Source organism: Hyalella azteca, unplaced genomic scaffold (assembly GCF_000764305.2).
Source record: "Hyalella azteca isolate HAZT.00-mixed unplaced genomic scaffold, Hazt_2.0.2 contig7784, whole genome shotgun sequence".
In the NCBI taxonomy this organism is placed as follows: domain Eukaryota; kingdom Metazoa; phylum Arthropoda; class Malacostraca; order Amphipoda; family Hyalellidae; genus Hyalella; species Hyalella azteca.
Genome location: NW_025937899.1, coordinates 1 through 21740, shown reverse-complemented (window position 1 = coordinate 21740; position 21740 = coordinate 1). Strand labels below are relative to the sequence as shown.

Genomic DNA, 21740 nt, shown 5'->3' with positions numbered 1-21740 from the left:
GTGTGATTATTTTGCAGGTGTTTCGTTATTTGCTCAGCCTGAGTGAGAAGTGGAAAACTCAGATTTGAAGTACTCTAGTCGAACGATGTGTGTCATGGGCGAAACTTCAGTGCTTCATTCACACTCGCAATTGTAACTTTTAGTTCATAGAGGATCAAAAGTTTATCATAAAGTTTAACTTACTGAATCTTAACCTCTAAAATTGAAGCTCTAATTTTTCTTTAAATCACTCATTTAAATTTTCCAGCTAAATTCCGTGCGAACCGTCATTTAAGAATACCAAGTCATCAAATGTCGACTGTCCTTGATATACAGCAACGACTGCATCAAAAACCTCTGCATCTGGTGAGATATTCTTTTTCTAATTGTGATATTAATGCAGTAACGTTTTGCAATGTTTTCTTGAGTTTCTTTGTAATTTTTTATACAATAAAAATTAGTAGAGACGAAAATTCAATCAATGTCTGTTATATTTATATTTTTGGTGATGGTTTCTCCAACTGAATCTAAAATCAAAAAGTTATTGGGTAGCCTCTAGAGAAAACGCGTACGTTCATTAATAAATGGATGCATATTATAATTATATTATATAAATATAATTTTGTATTATATAATGTTTAATTAACTGAATCTAAAATCAAAAAGTTATTGGGTAGCCTCTAGAGAAAACGCGTACGTTCATTAATAAATGGATGCATATTATAATTATATTATATAATAGTAACTGGATGCATTTAATGTTCGTGTGCTGGGTAGAAATAATTTACAGTCTCCTACTGCCTATGTGACAGCCTCCATAAAATTACCGAAAATGCTTTTAGATTGAATATTCAATATGACCAGGTCAACGGCGTTCTCAGTCGTCGCTTGAACACGGACGACTAAAATCATTAGAGCGTAATTATTATCTAGTGTAAATGCTTTGAATATTTTGACTATTCTTGATTGCTGGCATACATGTGAGTTGACCGTACGGTAATCCAAGGCTGTAAATAACAGACATTTCAATATCTTCAGTTACAAACTGTTGACAGAATGCCTTCTGATCACCTATACGTAGAGAAGATTTAAAGTTGGTTTTAAGACTGTTATGACCCGACTAATCTCGAGACATTTTTGCGACGACAATGACCGAAAATTTTTCGATAATACTTGAATGTAATGTTTGCGTAAATTTTCTCTGTTTCAGAAATGGCTGTACCGCGGCGTGTTCCTCGTGGCAGTTTTGATTTCAATTTTGTTCATCGTCAGCAACTGTCAAACAGAAACGTTATTTCTCGCTTCATTCGCAAGCTTTCCGCGTTACGAACCAAAACTTGATAACAATAAGGGTGTCATTGATATCAAATGTGTCGATCTCATGCCCGACAAATCGTCCTCGAAATCAAACGTCTCGACATCGAATGTTGTAATTTCGTCTTATGTTGCAATGAATATTTCTATCGATGGAATTTCCGGAGAGTTTTATTCAAACAACATAACACTCGAAGCCTTCAGTCAGTTTAAAGTGTGCACTACCGGTCAGGATGGAGTTTCTGACTTGGATGAAGCCTTGCCTTCTGGCCAAATCAACATATCTTCTTCTGGCAGCACCAAAATTCATGCCAATGGCAACATCACGTTTTCTTCTTCCGGCAACTCAACCATTTCCACTCACGCTAAAGTCACAATTCACGCCGCCAAAAACATAAGCTTAGTTTACTCCGGCTACCCCATTTCATTACATGCAAGAATAGCAGCCGAAGACTTGGCTATCCAAAAAGAATTTTTTTCTAGTAAATTCATCGACTGCGATGATGGGGGGACTGTCGGACCGGTGGGACGGTCTTGCGCTCTGCGACTAAAGTAAGTGAATTTTTATAACGTCTTTCAGAGCAGTTAAACGATATGAAAAACTGAGTTCATATCGTGTAAGTAGATATACCGACTGTAATATGATCGTTGCATTTCTCTCTTGTTCCCACGATAACATGAACACATTTTACCTGCCTTCTAAACCATGTATGTGACCAAATTATTCTTAAACCGAATACTAACTAGCAATAGTGGGATTATCAAACATTTTTCTCCCATATACTCCATGCAGGATCAATCCAATAGCCAAGGACTCATTGGATTTTGATTCCATCCAGCGTCGTATAGACAGCAGATGGCGCAATAAACATGTTCGGAATGTGACGAACGGATCTCTAGCTGACGTCAAAACTATTTTGGTGTGGGCCGAGGTGAGTCTAACTTATCCCAAAACGAGCCATCAAATCGGGTGTTGCTCAAAAAATATATTAATATAGATAATATCGTCAAATTTACATTCAAGATAAGAATCGTCAATTATGAGATAAATTTACATTCTGCGATAATCGTAAAATTAACATTCAATACAACACGCTTGACATTAAAGGACGCAAACAACTTTATGATTCTGATATTGGAGCTAAATTTTTCTGCTGAATCAAATGTTTAATGTTTATATTTAGTATATAAATTTTGCTTATAAAACCACATATATTATTCCTTTTTCTCCGTAATGATTACGACATCGAAATTAATAATACGCATGCATTCTGAATACAAGCGTAAATAATCATACGTATTTACATGTACGAAAACAGTCTTTATTCATTGAAAATTAAATATAAGGTTCGTAAAATGATCCAAACTGCATGAATAATAATATTGAAGAACAATATTAACGATTCGATGTTTGAAAATTTTAAACTAAAATGGAAGAAAATTTCCCGAAAAGTTATGGAGAATGTTATCAAATTCATGAAAAGCATTTGAAAGGAAGCTAAAATTTAAAAAAAAAAATTTAACGAATGAAACAATGTATTAAACAATGCAACATTGCATATCACAAGCAGAGTAAGTGTATGCGAGACGTAAAGTTGGATACATTCAAAAATATTAGAGATTTAAAATAAATAATTAACATATACAAAGAAAATGTACCGACATGAATGAAAAGTGTGCAAAGAAAATGAGTAGTAAATGCCTAGATTTAATATACGTTCCATTTTAGTTATTATTCATAATTTCAAGCTCGTATAATCATACTCAATTAAAAAGCAGGTATAAGTTTTCAATTTATTGTAACGATTTAATGTTCTTTTTTAATGCAGAGAATTCCATTCAGAACCAAATATGGAGACCGGAAGCTGTTTGCAACGTGCCCCGTTAACAGCTGCCAAATTACCGCCAACAAAACCCTCGTGACTCCTGACGAGGTCGACGCAATTATCCTGAACTCGTGGTGGATGCAAGGGCCGGTACGATGGATGCCTTTTCCGGACCGAAAAAGGTGACCACATTGAGGAAGATCAAAGAGAATTATATAAAGTAACGTGCTTCCGCTGGTTACAGTGAAGGCATTAAATTCCCGCAACGATGCATTGTAGCACAGTTTCAGTTAAAAAATTTTAAAATAATGTCGGATAAAATATTTTCTGGATCAATTTAGGTTTTAATTTCGGTTGTGTAAATATAGTCGTACCAGGTATACCTTAAAAAATAAATATTTTTTGAATCATTTCGGACACTTTTTTAAGTAGGACATTATAGTGAGAAAATCACTTGCTCACCAATCTACTGCCAGCAGCACATCTTCCTAAATAAAAGTTAATCTCTTTTTCTAAAGATTATTTGTTATTTATTAACACTCAAATGATATTAATTTGAAAGACTTTTTCTTCCAACGATTTAGTTATCCGAACGCGAAGTTCGTACTGCAGTCGTACGAGTCGCCAATAAGACAAAGACTTCAGGACATGACGCCATATGAAGGACTAGTCGACTACACCATGGGGTATAGAATGGACTCTGACATCGTGGTGACGTAAGCTGAATTTATAGGTTTTACGAAAAATTTGGTACCTTGATAACATTCAGGACTCTTTTTGTCCAAATATTTCTTTTATCAAAGGTCATAAGCAGAAATAATCATTACTTATGGTATACTTTTTGCAAAAGTAAGCAACTTTTCAATTACGTTGGAATTTGACGTTGATTAATTTTAGTCAAATATTTTATTCTGCGTTCTTCTGACCAAAACTTCCAACAGGAGTGGAGCTGTAAGCGTTAAAGTCAAACCAACCAACTCAAAACTTGACGCATCTGGAAATACCAAGCGACGAATGGCTGCTTGGTTTGTGTCCAACTGCCATAAAACTCGCAGTGATAGAATGAAGTACGTTCTTCTGCATCATTGTAAGATTGACATTTATAAATTTTGTGCAAAAATATTTCTTCTCTTGCAAATACAAAACCATTCAAATGAAAAAATGTTGTCTTCAAATTACTAATCAATTTAGAGAGGGTCTGTACTGTATTGTTTAATTAAATATTACTTAAAATCGAGAACTTATTTTCATTAATTGTTCATTGTAAATACGTTAGATAAGACAATAATTTAGAGCTAGAAGAAAATTGGCTTTCAAAATCACATGTGCTACATTACTTGGAGACTACAGAAATAAAAACGAGAAATGTTACCCCGTCATTTATATTTATGAGGGAATAAGATAGCAATACTTATGAGGGAATAAGATAGCAAAAATAACGAAAATTAGTATTAATTTATTTCGCCTAATTAAGGTTGGCGCAGTCCTTGCAGAAGCACGGCGTGCAAGTCGACATATACGGCAAATGCGGTAAGCTGCAGTGCGGCCCATCTCAATCTGATGCATGCTATAAAATGGTGGAGCAGGAGTACAAATTCTACTTGTCCTTTGAAAATTCCCTCTGCAATCACTACGTCACAGAAAAATTCTTCAACTTATTGCGGTGAGTAAGATTTATATTTTGACTAAATTTTGATTGAATGTTCCATAAATCGATTTCATTGAATGAACTGACAACCAATCTAATTGTTAGCATCAACACACAATTTTTTTCTTAGTTGTATTTAATCTTGTAATCAAATTTCTTATTTCTACTTATTCTTTGACCATCAACATTTCTTTTTGTTTCTGTTCTGAGAGTTTTAATTCATAAAATTTCATTACAGCCAACAAGAACCCATCAAAATTTTTTTACCAACATGGTGACCTGAAATCAACTTGTGTACAATAATATTATTATATTGAAGGTACGACGTCATCCCGGTAACGTACGGCCTGGGCCACGAGTTGACCGGGGCGCCAAAAGACGCCTACATCGACGTCTTCGACTTCCCCGACGTCCAGTCGCTGGCCGCCTACCTCCTCTACCTCGACTCCAACGCCACCGCCTATAAGGAATACTTCAGGTACATCACCCCACACTTGCTACCGACTCCAACACCACCGCCTATAATGAATACTTCAGGTACATCACCCCACACTTGCTACCGACTACAACACCACCACCTATAATGAATACTTCAGGTACATCACCCCACACTAGCTACCGACTCTAACACCACAACCTATAATGAATACTTCAGGTACATCACCCCACACTTGCTACCGACTCGAATACCACCACCTCTACCCACCTGAAAATTTGTACCAACATTTTCTACCGCATGCATATCTGCAGTCGCGTGAATGCTGCAGCAGTGCAGCATCAGTGATGGGAAGACCGTTTATGGTGCCGTAATTATTAGGGCCACCCGGCCAATCGTTGGCGTTGCATATACGCCTTAGCAGGGTTTTGTCTCGATAGCAGCGGCAGTGAGCGGCGCGCGACGCGACGCCTACTCGGCCCTCTCAGTGCCCGTGGCTGCAGGCACGGAAATAACAAATCATCGCCGTACTAAGGCAAAGTTTTTAATACGGGCGACTTTAATACGTTTACTAATTTCTCCCTGGAAGCATAGTGTAATTTGAGTAAATTCATTCTCTCATTCATCAAGAACAAACTCTATATATTGACATTAGCGTGAACGAGCACGGTGACCAGAAAGTATTTGGAAGTATAGCGTTAATATAATTGAATAATTTAATTTAATTTTGCCCCTGAATGTTACAATCTTTAGGTGGAAACAGTTCTACGAAGTGAGCGACTTCTTGGGAGACCATGGAGGATTCTGCAAGGTTAGCTATTCTTAAAGTAGGATAGGCTAGGAAAAATTTAAATTGGGAATGCGCCAACTAGTCGTGTCAAACAAAAGAAAAATTTTAAAATATTTCATGTCTAGGATCTTAAGTCTTTATATTTATGTACCATAACAGATCACCATCAGTGGCTGAAACACAACTCAATTTTAGCTCAAGGGGAATTTTAAACCAAGGAATTTTTAATTCCTTTATCATGGTCAAAATGAATGATGGTTCCAGTCACAATTTATTCATTCATAAGTAATAATGTCACTTGTTTGCTTTAATCGCAAATTCACTAAAAACTTAAAAGCAAAGAAAATTCCACAAAAATTCATAGTATCTTTAAAGAAAACGTTTCGGAGTCCAGCTCCATCGCCAGTTCGAAAATTCTAGAACACAGATAAATCAGTAATTAGTACAGTCATGATTGCAACAAAAAACCTAAGCTGTAAAACCTATCTATTAACAATTTCCAGCAAGTACGAGCTAAAAGCTAAATTCAAACTAGGCCTCTGTTTAAAAATATACAATGATTCTAAAATGCGCGAATCAGAAATACCGGAACTGGAAGCTAAAACTTTGAAGTCACTGTCAGACACTGGGACATCGCACTGCTCGGCGTGAGCCCGCACAGCTGAATGAGGGGGGCGCGACAGTAAGTTACCAGTTCTACAACTTCTGCCCTTATGTTCTGCGATCCTAGAATAAAGATTGCGAGACGTCATCCCGACGTACGCAGATGCACATCGTGCACAACTATATTCATAAACTAGGGACGCTCGCATATGCATAGGGAGAGTATCTTTGTACCAAAAAAAGAACCGATTTTAAAATGGTTGACCAATATAACACGTAGGTTAATATTTGCGAAATACTTAGAAAACAGAAGTTTTAGCTCCCTTGACATAGTTTCGGATGCAGGGCCGAAATATGGAAGAGAGCTATAAACAACATCCCTACTGTCGCGCTCGGGGGCAACCTCATTGTACCGCTTGGACATGAATTTCTTTATTTGGGTAAACACCAGATTAGTCGGAAATCCATTAAGCGAAAAAATATTGCGTAAAAATTCGAATTCAGCGTGCAGAATATTGTAAGTAGAACAAATTCGAAAATTTATTCATTCATACTGCATCCATTTCCTTATGGCATATATTTTTTTCCTCTTCTTTTATATTTTCAAGACCAGCTCCTTATTAATTTTCGTCCCTGATGCCATACAGTTGTGTGAAATTCTGGTGCGAGGCATCGAACCTGAACGAGAATATACAAGCGTCGCAGCCTGGGTCAACGAGGGCCAGTGCATCAACGTGGAGAAGAACCGACGCATAAGCGACTTCATCGAAGGCATACCCGCCTCAGATCCACTTCTTGTCTGATGATAATACAAATATTTTAACGTGTCATGATAGCCGGGCACCTGATTTTCGATTAATTTATTTCATATACCATGGCTTTAATTACGAATTCCTCAAAGAATTAAACCACTGCTCGATTAATTGTCAATTAGTTAATCTCTCACTTAAAACGACCTGAAATTCCATTGTAGATAGATTGCAGACTGTATTTGAGATAAGCATCATAAAAAATATATCTCAGAAACAGAAAGCTAATTTTACTTTTAATAATTACACCTACTTGGCAACGAAAAACAAACACGGAGACTGCGAAAGATCTTGCAGCAAATAATTATTCCTGCGACAGCTCGGCATCAGCATCAGCATTCGACCAACCCTGTTCGCGTGGGCAACGAGTTCGTCACGCCTGCGTTTTCGCTTCGAAACCTCGTCATTCAGCTGGACTTGGAACTTTCTATGAACAATCGCATAGCTTAAGTCACCATCGCTTGTTTTGGCGCTCTGCGACTAAATCGTTGCGTCAGCCACTGTCTCTTGAGGCCGGTCCTCGAAGCCCTCGCGTTGGTGTTCGTTCTGACCAGATTAGACTATGGCAATGCCAGACTCTATGGACTTCCAACTGCGGCACTTAATAAACTGCAGTCCGTAATGAACGCTGCCGTGCGACTCGTATTTGATAAGCGAAAATCCGACCATGTAACGTTGATATTACGCGATCTTCACTGGTTGCGCAAGCAGCAGCGCACACAGTTCTAAGTCGCTGTTCTGACGTTCCGATGCTTTTACGGTCTCGCGCATCCATATCTCACGGAAGGTCTACAGCGTGTGTCGGATCTGTCTTCTAGAAGGCGAGTGCGTTCGTCGTCAATAGCGGATCTAGTCTTGCCATCCACACGTCTCTCTACCGTCAGCGACTTAGCGTTCCCGGTTGCCGCCGCCAGAACCTCGAACTGTCTGCCGGGTTCTGTGGCATCGTCTCCTTCATTGCCGGAGTTTCGTCGACGCCTAAAGACGGAACTATTTGGTAGAGCCTTTGAATCCTTTTTTATTCGTTTTCATCCGTTATCATCCATATTCATGTCTGTTTATTCTTCGTTTACTATCAAACTTGCATTACTATTCCTCGTGTGACGTGCCCCCGAAGTTCATTTGAACCAGACGCCCGATAATCTCTTCGTAGAATAATAAAACGCAATAATGAGGTGGAATGACCTCCATTCGGTTATTGAGTAACTAAAATAAATTTTTGATCGAGAGAGGATGAAAAACTTTTAAGAGAGGAAATGAAATTGCTGGAATGGGAATTTAAGTTGGTACGTGGGTATAGAAACAGTAGTCGTAGCTAGGTGTAGTAAATCTTACCTTTTATGGAACGCGTATATATTTTTAGCAAACCTTTTGTAAGCATAGTTTGTAATTGTCTATTTCTTATGCGCTCCTATGGTTTACTTGTTAATCAGACCTTTAGGATGTAAAGCTAATCGACAATGTATCGAATAGTTTCATGCTAACTCAGTTCTTCGTAGCCCGCGTTAAAACGTCCCACAATATTTGGGTGAGTTAATTTATGCTTTCTCATAACTTGTTTATAGTTCTGATGATTATTTGTTATAATTGAATATCATAAGCATACGATGAAGTTCATAGGGTTAATATATTTATGTTTGTTCTTTCCTATACAATTTTTCGTTCAATAAAAAGGACATTTTTTGGAACTGTGGTTATCCTAAAACCTGAACGCGGACTTACGGCAACCCAAACTAAAAAACGGAAAGCGTTTTACAGAACGTTTAACGGAGTTGACGCAACGTATAGTAATGAAATATTTATCAATTTTATTGCATGTTTTGGTGGTTCTTTCCGTGAAACTAAATCCTGCATGAACATTCGCTGTCCTTAATATTGATTAAAATGAGAAGGTTTGTGCTGCCTACGAGCAGGCCACGGGGTTTCTAATTGTAAGCCAACTTCGCTCAGTCGAATTACACAATCGTCTCCTGCGATAATGAAGATCTCAACAATTCTGGACTGCCGCATAATCAGCAGCCAGCTTCTATGACAAAGAAAATTCAGTGAAATAAATTTTTCAATTCAATTATATCATTCAAATGGTCTGCGTCGAATAAGCATTTAATAAATGAAACTTGTTCTCGACCTTATTTGCACTCTTCCATTTGGCACAATTGTTTTCTGTAATCCCTATGATATCTATTTTTATTATCGCTTCTTGGCTTCAAGTAAGTTCCTTTTCCCCGTTCAACAGTCAATATAGGCGTGAGGAATTATAAGAAACAATTATTTTCAGGAAAATATATTGTCGTCTTTGGGTGGGCTATGGCGCAAAATATATTGCAAAATTACATATAGGCCCTTCTTTCTTTCTGGACAGAGTTCTTAAACGTAAATAGATTCGTTTTGGGAGTCCTATTACAGTGTCGTACTTTAATTAGTACAGCACCGATTGCGGCATTGAAATTGACTGATTAAAATAAGATGTGTTGAAAGAAATATGGTAAAACTTTTTATATTTACAGGGAAATGTGCACAATAACTGTGACGACAGGGTACTAGTGCAGGCAGAATTTTTTTCCCAAATGAAGCGCGTATACACAGAGGCTATCGGAAACACACAAGAGGAAGAAACCCTTTTAGGTGTGATCGAATCATTTTATTTATTCTCTGAAATCCTGATACGTGAACAAATGTTTAAGTCTTGGAATAGCTGTTCGGATATTGGCCGTGTAATAGACGCCAACGCTGGACATCCTTTTACGATGCCCCGTCGCTGATGTACGTACGATTCCCGAGCAGAATTGTAAAATAATTGTTTCTTCGTAGAGCGATGTCTCTGAACTGCCGGGAGCGAAGGATTCTTATCATATTCAGGTGTTCTCTAAGCTCACACAGACCGACTATATGAACATGCAGCCCTTATATAAAGTTTCATGCACCCTATGATAATAAGAGCCTGCACGGTAAATCACCTGATAGTTTAGGTCTAGACAAAAACCAGAATGTTCCCTTACCCCCTACATTTTAATTTCAATATCAATAAACTCAACCCTCTTACATCCCACGATGTCTTATACAATGTGCTCAAGCAGCGTCTTCCATCGCCTATAATGAATACTTCAGGTACATCACCCCACACTTGCTACTGACTCCAACACTACCGCCTATATGAATACCTACTTCATGTACATCGCTCCATACTAAAAAGCAAACTAATGAGATGGCATTCATCCCTATACACAGGAAAGTCTATTGCACCTCATAACACTACTTTTGATCCAACAAAGCATTGTGACCTTTTAATCAAAATGTTGGGTCCATGTATTACTGGCTCAGTTAAAGAGAATTGTGAAAAATATTTTCCGTAACTCTGAGGTGACTGTTCACTGTACCTGTGAAGCATCGTACCATGACCGCTTTACACCAACATCAACATTATAATGAGGACTTCAGGTACTTTTCACTAAAGTTTTCATATTGTAAATTTTCCTCGTGCTTCTTGCCCCTCGTCGCTCCTCTTTTATTGCAAAATTTTTAGACTAGTTCTAAGCGCGTTACACCAAATTTTTAACTTTTCAATATCATAGTGAACATTTTTCTTGTAATTTCATTCACAGAGCTATTTTGTTACTAATTTAAAACGAAAGATCATACCCTCAAGACATACATACTCATATTCTATCATTCATTATTTCACCTCATTCAAGGTTTACTCAATTTAATTTTCGAATAGCTGTCGCCATCTCATTTACTGCCGACTAAAATTTGAGTTTGTATGTAACCTTCAAAATCTTAGTATAAATAGTAATAGTATCTAAGTATTCTAGAATGGGTGTACTTGAATTATGCATTCTGCATCATCATTAATACGCCGGGATACCATAATTAATTGCACTCTCAGCTCGACATTAATCAAATTCCAGGATATATAGACGACGAACTTTGTTCTGAGTGTTTCCCAAGATCTGGATGTTTTTATCTCAAAATTTGTTTCATTCTTGTGCTTGATCTGACGTTCAGGTGGAAGCAGTTCTATGAAGTGAGCGACTTCCTATCAGGGAGCAGCGGCTACTGTAGAGTGAGAAATTTGTCATAACTAATTTGGCTTGAGAAGCTGTGAAGTAAATATAACAAATTTTAAAGTTTGTAAGGTATTAGCTATACAATTTTACCAATATTTTGCCTTGAATTCGAGGTTTCCATTTATTAGTGCCAATTTTCATGGTGGTAGCCTTCATTAAGTAGTCAGTGTTTAATTTTTGCAACAACTGCGCTACCATCGAACGTAATATTTATTCGTTGGCTAAAGCATAAACATTGTAAATTTTTGCATGATAATTAAGTACTTCAAGTCCATGTATTTCAAATTTCACCATCGAGGAGATTTTTGAAGCTTTTTATTATCATGATGCGCAAACGACATTAATTTGTTCATTATGAACAACATACATACAACATATTTTGAACTATATACTTCATATCTTAATTTCAATATTTTCCTCTTCCTGACGATTGAGTTGCAGTTGTGTGAAATTCTGGTGCGAGGCATCGAACCTGAACGTGAATATACAAGCGTCGCAGCCTGGGTCAACGAGGGCCAGTGCATCGACGTGGACGAAAACAGAAAAATAAGCGACTTCATTGAAGGCAAGCACGCCTCATCTTCACTGTCGTCCTTGTGACTATTATTGAATAAACAAATTGTGGAACAGCAGGAAGCATCGATAATGAGCTTATCGATCCAGTCAATTGTAAACATGAATTTCAAAATAATTACAAGAATTAAAGTTACTAATCCTAAAAACATGAAACAGTCGTTATCTCAATATATATAGTGGTGTCATAATGTTTCTAGTCTTTTTTTTCCTTGAAGCTGAACCGTCAATCTTCTAAATTGTTATGAAGATTTGGTTCCTGCTGATGCTGCTAAGTGACTTAGCGATAAACAGAATGGAAAATAAATTGCATGAAATTGTATGCATTTTGTTCCCTAAATTCATCAATTAAGAAAATGAGTAGAGATATTCTACATTTTTATTTCCTTCGCGATCATGAGACATCGTGAATCTATGTTATTTTTGTCCTAATACCGCAATGTAAAGTATGTGCTTCCGACAATTCTCCTATCAACCAACATAACACAGTTAAATAAATCGAATGAATATTGTAAAATAAATAGAATTGCATTTTGCAAAACTGAATTTTCGAATTTCTGAAGAGATTGGAGCATTCCTTCTCATGAAATTCTAAGTTGCTAGAATAAATGAACAATCAAGATAAATGCGTCAAATGTTCTGCAAGGCGAAAAACACCCTGAGTTCCAATTAGAAACGCATACGATTCTAGATGAAAGAACAGATTCAATTGTTTAAATTCTGAGAGAGTTTGCAAACTTTACATTTTTGACTCGCGGTTTTATAAGTGAAGTTTTTTTATAATCTACATGTTTCTTCCTTGAGCAAATTGGAAAGCTAATTTAACCAATGAATATGCGATTGACAGAATCCTTATTTATTTCAACGCTTTTGAGGAATGAACGCAACACTATAATATGAATTCGCAAAATTCAGCTAAGTTATACTAAACGCAAGGAAAAATTATGATGGCATAGATGATGTTTTCCGTATTTCTGGACTTACAATTGCTAAGCCCGGGCCTCACGATATGGTGTTTCACTCGGTATTTTTCGAGGAATGTATAGGGACTGGACTTCTAATTGGAAGACCGGACTTCTCATGCAACTGGTAGTCTCTGAGGTCGCGTTAATTCATTTCATTACAAGCTTATGCAGTATTTCCCATTTTAATTACTCGATTTGAAACAAAGTTTTAATCAGCCTAAGCCGTAAGGAATTTCAAATCAATTCATTCCATATTATTTTTCTTCCAAATCATACTCTGTATAATCTGATTAATTTATTGTTTTCTATCTGAAACCTAGAAAAACGAGATAATTTTGTAAGATAAGATGAAATGAAAAGATAACCAGCCTGACAGTGCTGCTACAACCGCTTAATTGCTCAGCCGCGTGATTTATTTCGCAGGTGTGAGTTATTTCGCAGGTGTTGTTTCGCAGGTGTGAACTATTTCGCAGGTGCACCAAACCTGAATGAGACGTGGCAAGCTCACACTCAATTCACTCTATAGTCCAGCGATTTGAGTCATGAGAGAAACGCTGCTGCTCCATCGTTGTAGACAACGCACCGAAATTGCAATGTGTCTCTTTATAAAAATCGAATGACAGAGAAATTCATATATCTCAATCTGAACATTAAAATTTGGTACGAACAAATTGTTTAAATATTCTAATTATAAAATATTAACAGACTCGGCGGTTAAAATCCACGATCACTAATAGATTTGTTAATGAATTATAGTCAACCAAAAATTGCATAGCCTGCAATGTCGTCGCTACTCCCCACAAAGCGACAATTGGCTAGCCGATTCTTACGTCAGGTGAGTTATTTCCTTGTGAGTGTGAAGTAGATAACGTATTTTCCATAATGTTTAAAAGTGCTTCTTCGTACCTTATGAACAAGCTTCGTCTTGTCGATATTTGACCAGTGCTTGACCGTGAAAGCAGCCAGTCAATTCTCTGGTTTCTTGTTTTAGGTTAATTTTCTCTAATATTACATCAGTTACATGTACATATGCATGACGGTGAAGGCTTTCTAAGAGATGAGTGATGGATTGCCTTTTGAATGAACTATCATGACAACACTAACACTGAGAAGAAGCTATTGTAGAACTCGGGTGAGAACATACGAACACTAATATATAACAGCCCACTAGTGATTAGCCTACCGTATAGGAACTAAGACCTTTTACGAAAAGAACAATCCACCCGACCAGATAACTGCTTTCTTTGCCCTGTTTGAGTTTAGTCATGCAATTCTGGGACCTGCATTGGCGACTCTTTGGCTGAGCCTAATAATATCGAAGTAAAATTCATCACTGGAACCCGTGATGAGGATACCGTGAAATTTTGTGCTCGGGTGTGTACCACACAATTTCTGTTAAAAGCAATTTTGGACGCGGAAATACTCCGTATGAACTTGCACGGTTAAAAAATAGTTGACGTCTGATTTTTAGATACGTATACTAGCTACCTGTGCGCGCCGGCCTGGTCGCTCGCGGCGAGGCAAACGGACTGCGGCTGTTGGCCCTGCCTGGAGTCTAGAAATCCTGCCATAATTTGCGCTGCTGTGGACATGCCTGCGTTGTTAACCCTCTGTCGCTGCGCTGGGGCGAGCGTTAGGACAGACATGTTCACCCGTGGCTGCTCCCAGACTGCAGCGATTTCTGACTGGGAAGAGAGATAAAGTCGGTGTTTGAAACACCGCGTTTCAGATTGAGTCAAACCATCCATAATTATTCAAAAATCAATTATTATGTGTAGAAAATACAATTGTGCGTTGGGAACGAAGCGATAACTAGAGATTGTAATTGTATAGTCGCACAAGTTGATTTACAAGACATTTCCGTGTATCTTACGTCTTCACCATATCAGCGTCTTTTCAGTTCCCCATGATGTAGTCGCCCTGTATTTCGTCGATAACTGACACGTACGCGGCCGGGAGCTCAGCTAGGAATCGTTGCTTATTAATTATACTCAACTAATCGACCGCGTTCTCCTATATCGCGTTAGACATTCGGTAGAAGCCTATTCCCGAACAATTGTCAACATTAGAGCACAAAAATTGACGAACACAAATTATAATCTCGAACTATTTCGTTCATGCAGCGAAAAATATTCCAGTTTGTATTGAAAAACATGCACACTAAATATAAACCAAAGATGAGTAAATGAAAAACCCTAACCTTATTATCAAGCAAATGCATTACGTCGGTCAAAAAAATTGACTGGATTTAACGAAGCTTGGAAATTCTGGCCTTCCATCCGCCTTTGTCGAAAAAGAAAGAAATTTACAATCCACAAGTTAATAATTGTAGATAGTATTTGCCCACTTCTGAAAAAGGATTTTATTGTCAATACCCATGATGACATTTTTATTTGATCTCTTTGATAAGGTGCAGTGGAACCCACGAGTGAATAATATTGTTGAGTCGTACTGTATCTGCCAATTTATAACTACATTTTTACTAAGAGCTTTACTTTTCTATCTCAAGTGAAGCACAGCCATTTCGGAACTAAAAATCCAATCATTATTTAGAACGAAATATGTTGCGCAACCCATACCTCTTCACTATAGTATAAAATTTTGAACATTTCGTACATCGGGACGACCTCTCGTAAAGAAAAACCGATCTTCGGGTTTCGATTTCTTTACCTGCCAGTCGTTGACAGCGTATCTAATTCTATCCTATTGACAAATGATGCAGATTAAATAATAATTCAAAAATACAATTTTGAATACCTCAACAACTTCAATTTTTATAGTCTTTTGTGAAGTCAACATTCCACATGTTTAATTAGTAATGGCTGATTTTTTTCTCACTTCCAGGAATGCGTGGCTAGCGGAGGGATTCTTATGGCACTTTTGATTTTGAGCTTCTACATGCTCAGCAGGTTTCAAACAGAAACGCCTTTCCTTACACATTTATTTACAAATTCAGAACCACTTGAACCAAATGCCGATAAGATTTCTAGGAAAACTCCTACAACTTGCGCCGATCTCACAACTTCCAAATCATCTTCCAAATGTGACGTCTCGAGATTAAAAATTGTTATTTCATCTCACCTTGCAATGAACATTTCCATCGACGGAATTTTCGGAGATTTTTATTCCGCTACAATGACATTTCAAGCTTTCAGTCAGTTAATAGTGTGCACTACCGGTCCTGGTGGAGTTTCTGACTTGGATGAAGCTTTACCTAATGGCCGTATGGTTATCGCTTCTTCTAGTGGCACCAGAATTTACGCTACTGGCAATATTACTTTTTCTTCTTCCGGCAACTCAACCATTTCCACTTACAGCAATGTTACAATTTACGCTCCCAGTAAAATTTCCTTAGCTTCCTCTTGCTCCTTAAAAACATTGCCTGTAAGAATGATAGCGGAAGACTTGGCTGATCACAAAGAGTCATTTATCAGCAAATTCGTCGACTGTGATGTTGGGAAGACCGATGGATCAGTAGGACGTTCCTGCGGTCTTCGACTAATGTAAGTATAATGTGGCCTAATTCGGAGAAACATTGGCAAAATGAAAAGAACTCCAATCACGTTCGTAGTGCTGATGAGCTACGTTATTCCTAGATTTCCATCATATGTGAGATGCTAAGTCAAACAATTGACATAGTATTTGGAATAATTTCCAGTCATTGCCATATTCACCGCAGGGTAAACAAAATAGCAAAATCCTCCCTCGACTTCGATTACATCCAGCGCCGGTTGGAGAGCCGGTGGGACAACGGGTTAGAGCCGCCAACGACAAACGAATCTAACGGAGTCATCAAAAATATCTTGGAGTGGTCGGAGGTAAGTAAAGTTCATCAAAAAATATATTTTCCAATTCTGACGCCTTCGATTCAGGTAATGGTTTGCCAGTATGTATCTCCTTTATATATATATTTTTATTTTATTTTCAAACTGTGCGCATTGAAAATTAAATTTCGGAAGAAGATTTGAAAAGTAAAAAATTTTTCCCGCCCTATTTTAAGTTTTTTTAACTAGTGCCAGTGCAAAATTCGTTTTTTGGTCACAAAGAAACCAAGCATAGAAAAAAATTTCTCTTGCTAATCAATAATACAGCACCTCTTCATTACAATCTTAGTCAATTTATGCGTAGTTCAAGAATATTTTGGGCAATTTTCTCCACAGCAGAATTCTTCAAATTCGATCCAGTTATCTTGCAATAACTTATGAACTTTAGCAGACGTCGTATATATGATGAACAGAAATTCTAACTTGAGGAAATTGAAATTATGATCTCAAATTTTACTACTTCGTAGCATCCGAAGCATTATCATAAAAGAGAATTATCATTCTAATTTTACTTTCTACCTATATAATTTTAAAGCAAGTATTTTTACTTTTCTTCGACGACGAACTCCTCGTATTTCACTAATTGCGACTGAAAAAAAACAATCTCGTTGTGTCAGGTCACTTCCTGTGAGCACTGATGTTTACAAAGCTAAATATGGTGTGAAGACGCACAGCATGCCATCATGCGAACGACCACTTTCTTAATTTTTCTCTGCTTGGCAGAAGACGAATTCTTTAAAAACAATGCAATGACTATGCGTCAGTATCGTTAGAATTTTGATACAATTGACACTAATGTAAGCAGTCTATTTATTCGACATATTGGCTCACGCATTTATACAAGTACACAAATATTTATATTATTAATCCATTCGAATCGTAAATTCACCAATAATTAGAAAGCGAAGAAAGCTCAAAAAATTCAATATGTCATAATTTAAAACATTCCGGATCCCAGCTCCAAACACATCAAATACATGTCATATTAACTCCATTGACCTGGACTAAAATACTTCCCTTATCATCCAAGAAAATTGAGTTTTAACAATAATCAATTTCTCATTTATGCTCGCATTTCTTTGGACATATTGTAGTTTCATCGCGTAACACGTTAAGTGGGCCACGGCCCACCAGCGCCGCCAGATGGCCGAAGAACGGCCAATCCGCGATAAAAAGGCCTTTATAATAAAAAATTTACTAGTAAATTTGTAAGTTCCGGTGCAAAAATTGCATTTTCCTTTTTTCCGTACATTGTTAAATTTAATGAGGTAGTACGGCAATCATAAATTTTTGCCGACAAACGCAATTGAAAAAAAAAATCAATTGCGGAATTTTTCCTGAAAAAAGACCCTGCTATATCCACCGGTGCATTATGCACCGGTGAGTGCCGCACTTGACGTGTTAAATAATCAACGTTTCCCGGTACGTCAAGGTTAGGTGCATGTTGCGCTCTCAGTTTTGTAATTGCTTTCGTTTTCCAGTTTCTTTTCCATTCAAAGAAACATTCGTTTCCTGGGTGTTTCTGGGGTAAGAAGCCAGAGGAATATTTGCTTAAATCTTTTTTTTTCAGAGATTTCCAACAAGAACAAATCATTGGGACCGAGAGTACTTCCTTAAATGCCCCGTAAACAATTGCCGAATCACCGCGAACAGAACTCTTGTCGTGCCTGACGAAGTAGACGCAATTGTATTTAACTCTATGAGGATGCCAAGAAAGAAGAAAAACAGTCTTTTTCCTGAGAGAAAAAGGTGAGCGCCTTGAAAAAAATCAGGGCCCAGAAACAAGGTCACTATTTAGTTTAAAGGTTATGGCAATGCCGGTCACATTTAGTTATGTCAAATTATTCTGCTTCGGCCAGTTAATTCGAAAAAATGGTCAAAGTTAAAGATAATGCCCCAACCTGTTGAATTTATGATCATAAGCGTTCGATTTCAAATATATATCCTATACTTGGTCACATTTTTCTGTACGTCCAAAATGACAAATATAATCTTGAATTTCATGCAATATTCCATCTCAGACGTTTAAAGTTTAAATATACCGAAAAGTTTCTCATTATTTACAGTTTTAGACAGAAATTGCGATATGTAAAGCAATTCTTCGCATTAGTGCGTGAGGTAGATGCGCTAGACGTTATCTCCGTACACTAAACAAGAACCTCGGTTTGGAATACAGTCTAGACGTTGTATAGTAGCAGTATTGCCGGCGTTTATTAGTCTATTAGAATTGTCTCTGATTCTGAACATTGTAAATTTTCACAGCTTGATGGGATATCGAACATGCAACCCACTGTTCCAAATTTGTTTTTTTAGCCCGGCCACCACGCCTACTTTACCCAGAACTATGGCAGGTAGCTGGGATCGAGCCCAAAACTCCAATCAATCGTGGTACTCTTAATAATAACAATTTATTTTTCTGAAACGTTGGGTTATTCTTTGAATGTAAAAAACATGAACGAATTAAAGTTATATGAATTGATGAAACTCCGGTGATAAAAACATGAATCATAGATTTAATTGAAAGGTTTTAAGGAAAGAAGAATGAGTTTATTGGACAAAGCAAAACCGAGACAAACATGCAGATATTAAATAATTCAACATGTTGGTAATATGAATGGCTGCGTGTGCCATGATTCAATATATTTTGTTGGCTGTGTTTGGCCTCGAGTTTTTGTGGTTAAAATTCTTCAACAACGCACATTTGTTCATGCTGATATCAGACTGAAGAAATGTTGCTTTAACCCCGAAAAATTATAGTCTATGTAGTGTGACATCAGGGCAAGTCAATGCTCTACTCTATTGATTTGACGATAGGGAAACACGCAGAGACATCAATCGTCAAAAATAAAGAATCGTTAATACAAAGATAATGATAATCATATTAATTTATGATCACAGCCTATAGAGTAATAATTTATAGCAAGATGATAAATTTACAGAAAATTTTCACATTTCCTTGACTATTTCTAAAAGTTTTCTTTCATTTCTATGGTAATTGCCGATGCAACTGTAATAATAACTATCAGACTTATGAAATTTATCTCAATACACACGATTTTATCTCCTTATTATGCAGATTTCCAAGGGCAAAGATTGTGCTTCAGTCATACGAAGCTCCGGACCGCGTGCCTGTCACCGACGAAATACTAGTCGACTACACGATGGGGTACAGAAGAGACGCTGACATAGTGAAGACGTAAGATACGCGGAAATGTCGTGTTGATCAACTTGTGCGAATATACATTCAATGTTCTCAGTTGCCGCTTCGTTGACAACGCACAATAATTGTCTATACGTCATACTGGATATATGAATTCTTGATGTATGAAGATAGTTTTACTCGACCTGAAAACCGCTATTCCAAACACAGTCTGTGTCTCATATAATATCTTAAAACTGCAAATATCAAATACTTTTTATATATGCAAGTTCACATTGCTCATTTCCATGAACAAAAAGAAATGGTGCGGTACATTGGAAACGCACGCCTTCCAGCCCCATGCCTGACTCCTCCAGGAGTGCCACACCAAACAGCAAGCGAAGGATGGCTGCTTGGTTCGTGTCCAACTGTGGGGCTCCCAGTAATAGAATGAAGTAAGTTCCTTTCATTTTATGTTACATAAAATGCAATGAAATTTATCGGGTAAGATAGACAATGTTTGTTATTTGTAAATTTTGTCCTTTGATTGTGATGTATTAACGCGTTCGTCCAGTAAAGTTTTGCCTGACGAGGAGTAACTTTAACATTAATCATGGGAGACAATGGCTAATGCGATAGACACTTTGACGTACTGATGAGAAATTTGAAAACTTGAATGCTCCGATTAAACTTATTACATATTACATCAATATTCCTGAAGCCAATGCAGTGTGATCTCGTGTTAAAGGTTGGCGCAGTCATTACAAAAGCACGGCGTGCAAGTCGACATATACGGCAAATGCGGTAAGCTGCAGTGCGGTCCATCACGCTCTGAAGATTGCTACAAAATGGTGGAGCAAGAGTACAAATTCTACTTCTCCTTTGAAAATTCCCTCTGCAATCACTACGTCACGGAAAAATTCTTCAACTTACTACGGTAAATAGCAATGTTTCATAATATATGTATTAGTCTTGAGCTTAGCACGATTGCAATCATGAATTTACAATTCTTTTCTGATGGATAAAACGGAAAAAGTTAGCGTGAAAGTTGCGAATGAAATGAACACGCACAATGAAATTCCTTTAAAAATACGCCTTTAAGCTCCTGGAGCTGGCTCGCAGCAGGTCAATTGATATCAGAAAAAGGTTTGTAGAATCTTGGGAGATCGTAAATTGGGATCGCCGCATCCAACCGAAACATTTTTTTATTATTAGTGGTGTTACTGACAGTTATTTATTGGTGATAACCAGACGTTGTAGAGTTAAATTGGAAGTAAACTCAGGGAATAGATGGTTTCAATTTGTGCATTCGTGCTTTTTCACTGCTTCGTGTTTCAACACGACATATCCCGAGTGAGGCGGTTGGGACTCAGTTTTGGAGAACTCCGATTTCAATTGAAAGTATCCGAATTACTGTACATGATTCTATCTTTCTTTTTTTATTCTAATATTACTGGATTCTTCATTTATACTCCTGTCTACGTACATTGCCTCTTTAAAGTTTTATAAAGAGGGTCATGATCACATATAAATTGTTCTCTTTCTTCGTTTCAATGTAAATAATTGAAATACAATGCTTACTACATAGGTACGACGTTATCCCGGTGACGTATGGCCTGGGCCACGAGTTGACCGGGGCGCCGAAAGACGCCTACATCGACGTCTTCGACTTCCCCGACGTCCAGTCGCTGGCCGCCTACCTCCTCTACCTTGACTCCAACACCACCGCCTATAATGAATACTTCAGGTACATCACCCCACACTTGC

The 21740-nt window shown here is 37.5% G+C and overlaps 2 protein-coding genes across 2 annotated transcripts; both read left to right on the top strand.

Annotated features, from left to right (window-relative positions):
- Positions 1-25: 25 nt before the first annotated feature.
- On the top strand, positions 26-12365 carry LOC108671074. Its single transcript, XM_018158555.2, has 10 exons — positions 26-345; positions 1190-1845; positions 2087-2225; positions 3123-3301; positions 3704-3835; positions 4061-4186; positions 4594-4782; positions 5087-5245; positions 11411-11468; positions 11914-12365. Exons 1-10 carry the CDS (start codon positions 292-294, stop codon positions 12070-12072), a joined length of 1851 nt encoding a protein of 616 aa, XP_018014044.2. The 5' UTR covers positions 26-291; the 3' UTR covers positions 12073-12365.
- A 1344-nt stretch (positions 12366-13709) lies between these two features.
- On the top strand, positions 13710-21720 carry LOC108671073 (the record flags this gene model as incomplete). Its single annotated transcript, XM_018158554.1, has 8 exons — positions 13710-13845; positions 15855-16513; positions 16690-16828; positions 18405-18583; positions 19911-20030; positions 20294-20428; positions 20722-20910; positions 21562-21720. Coding segments are annotated over exons 1-8 (1634 nt in total), but the record flags the coding sequence as incomplete, so codon positions are not given.
- Positions 21721-21740: the final 20 nt, after the last annotated feature.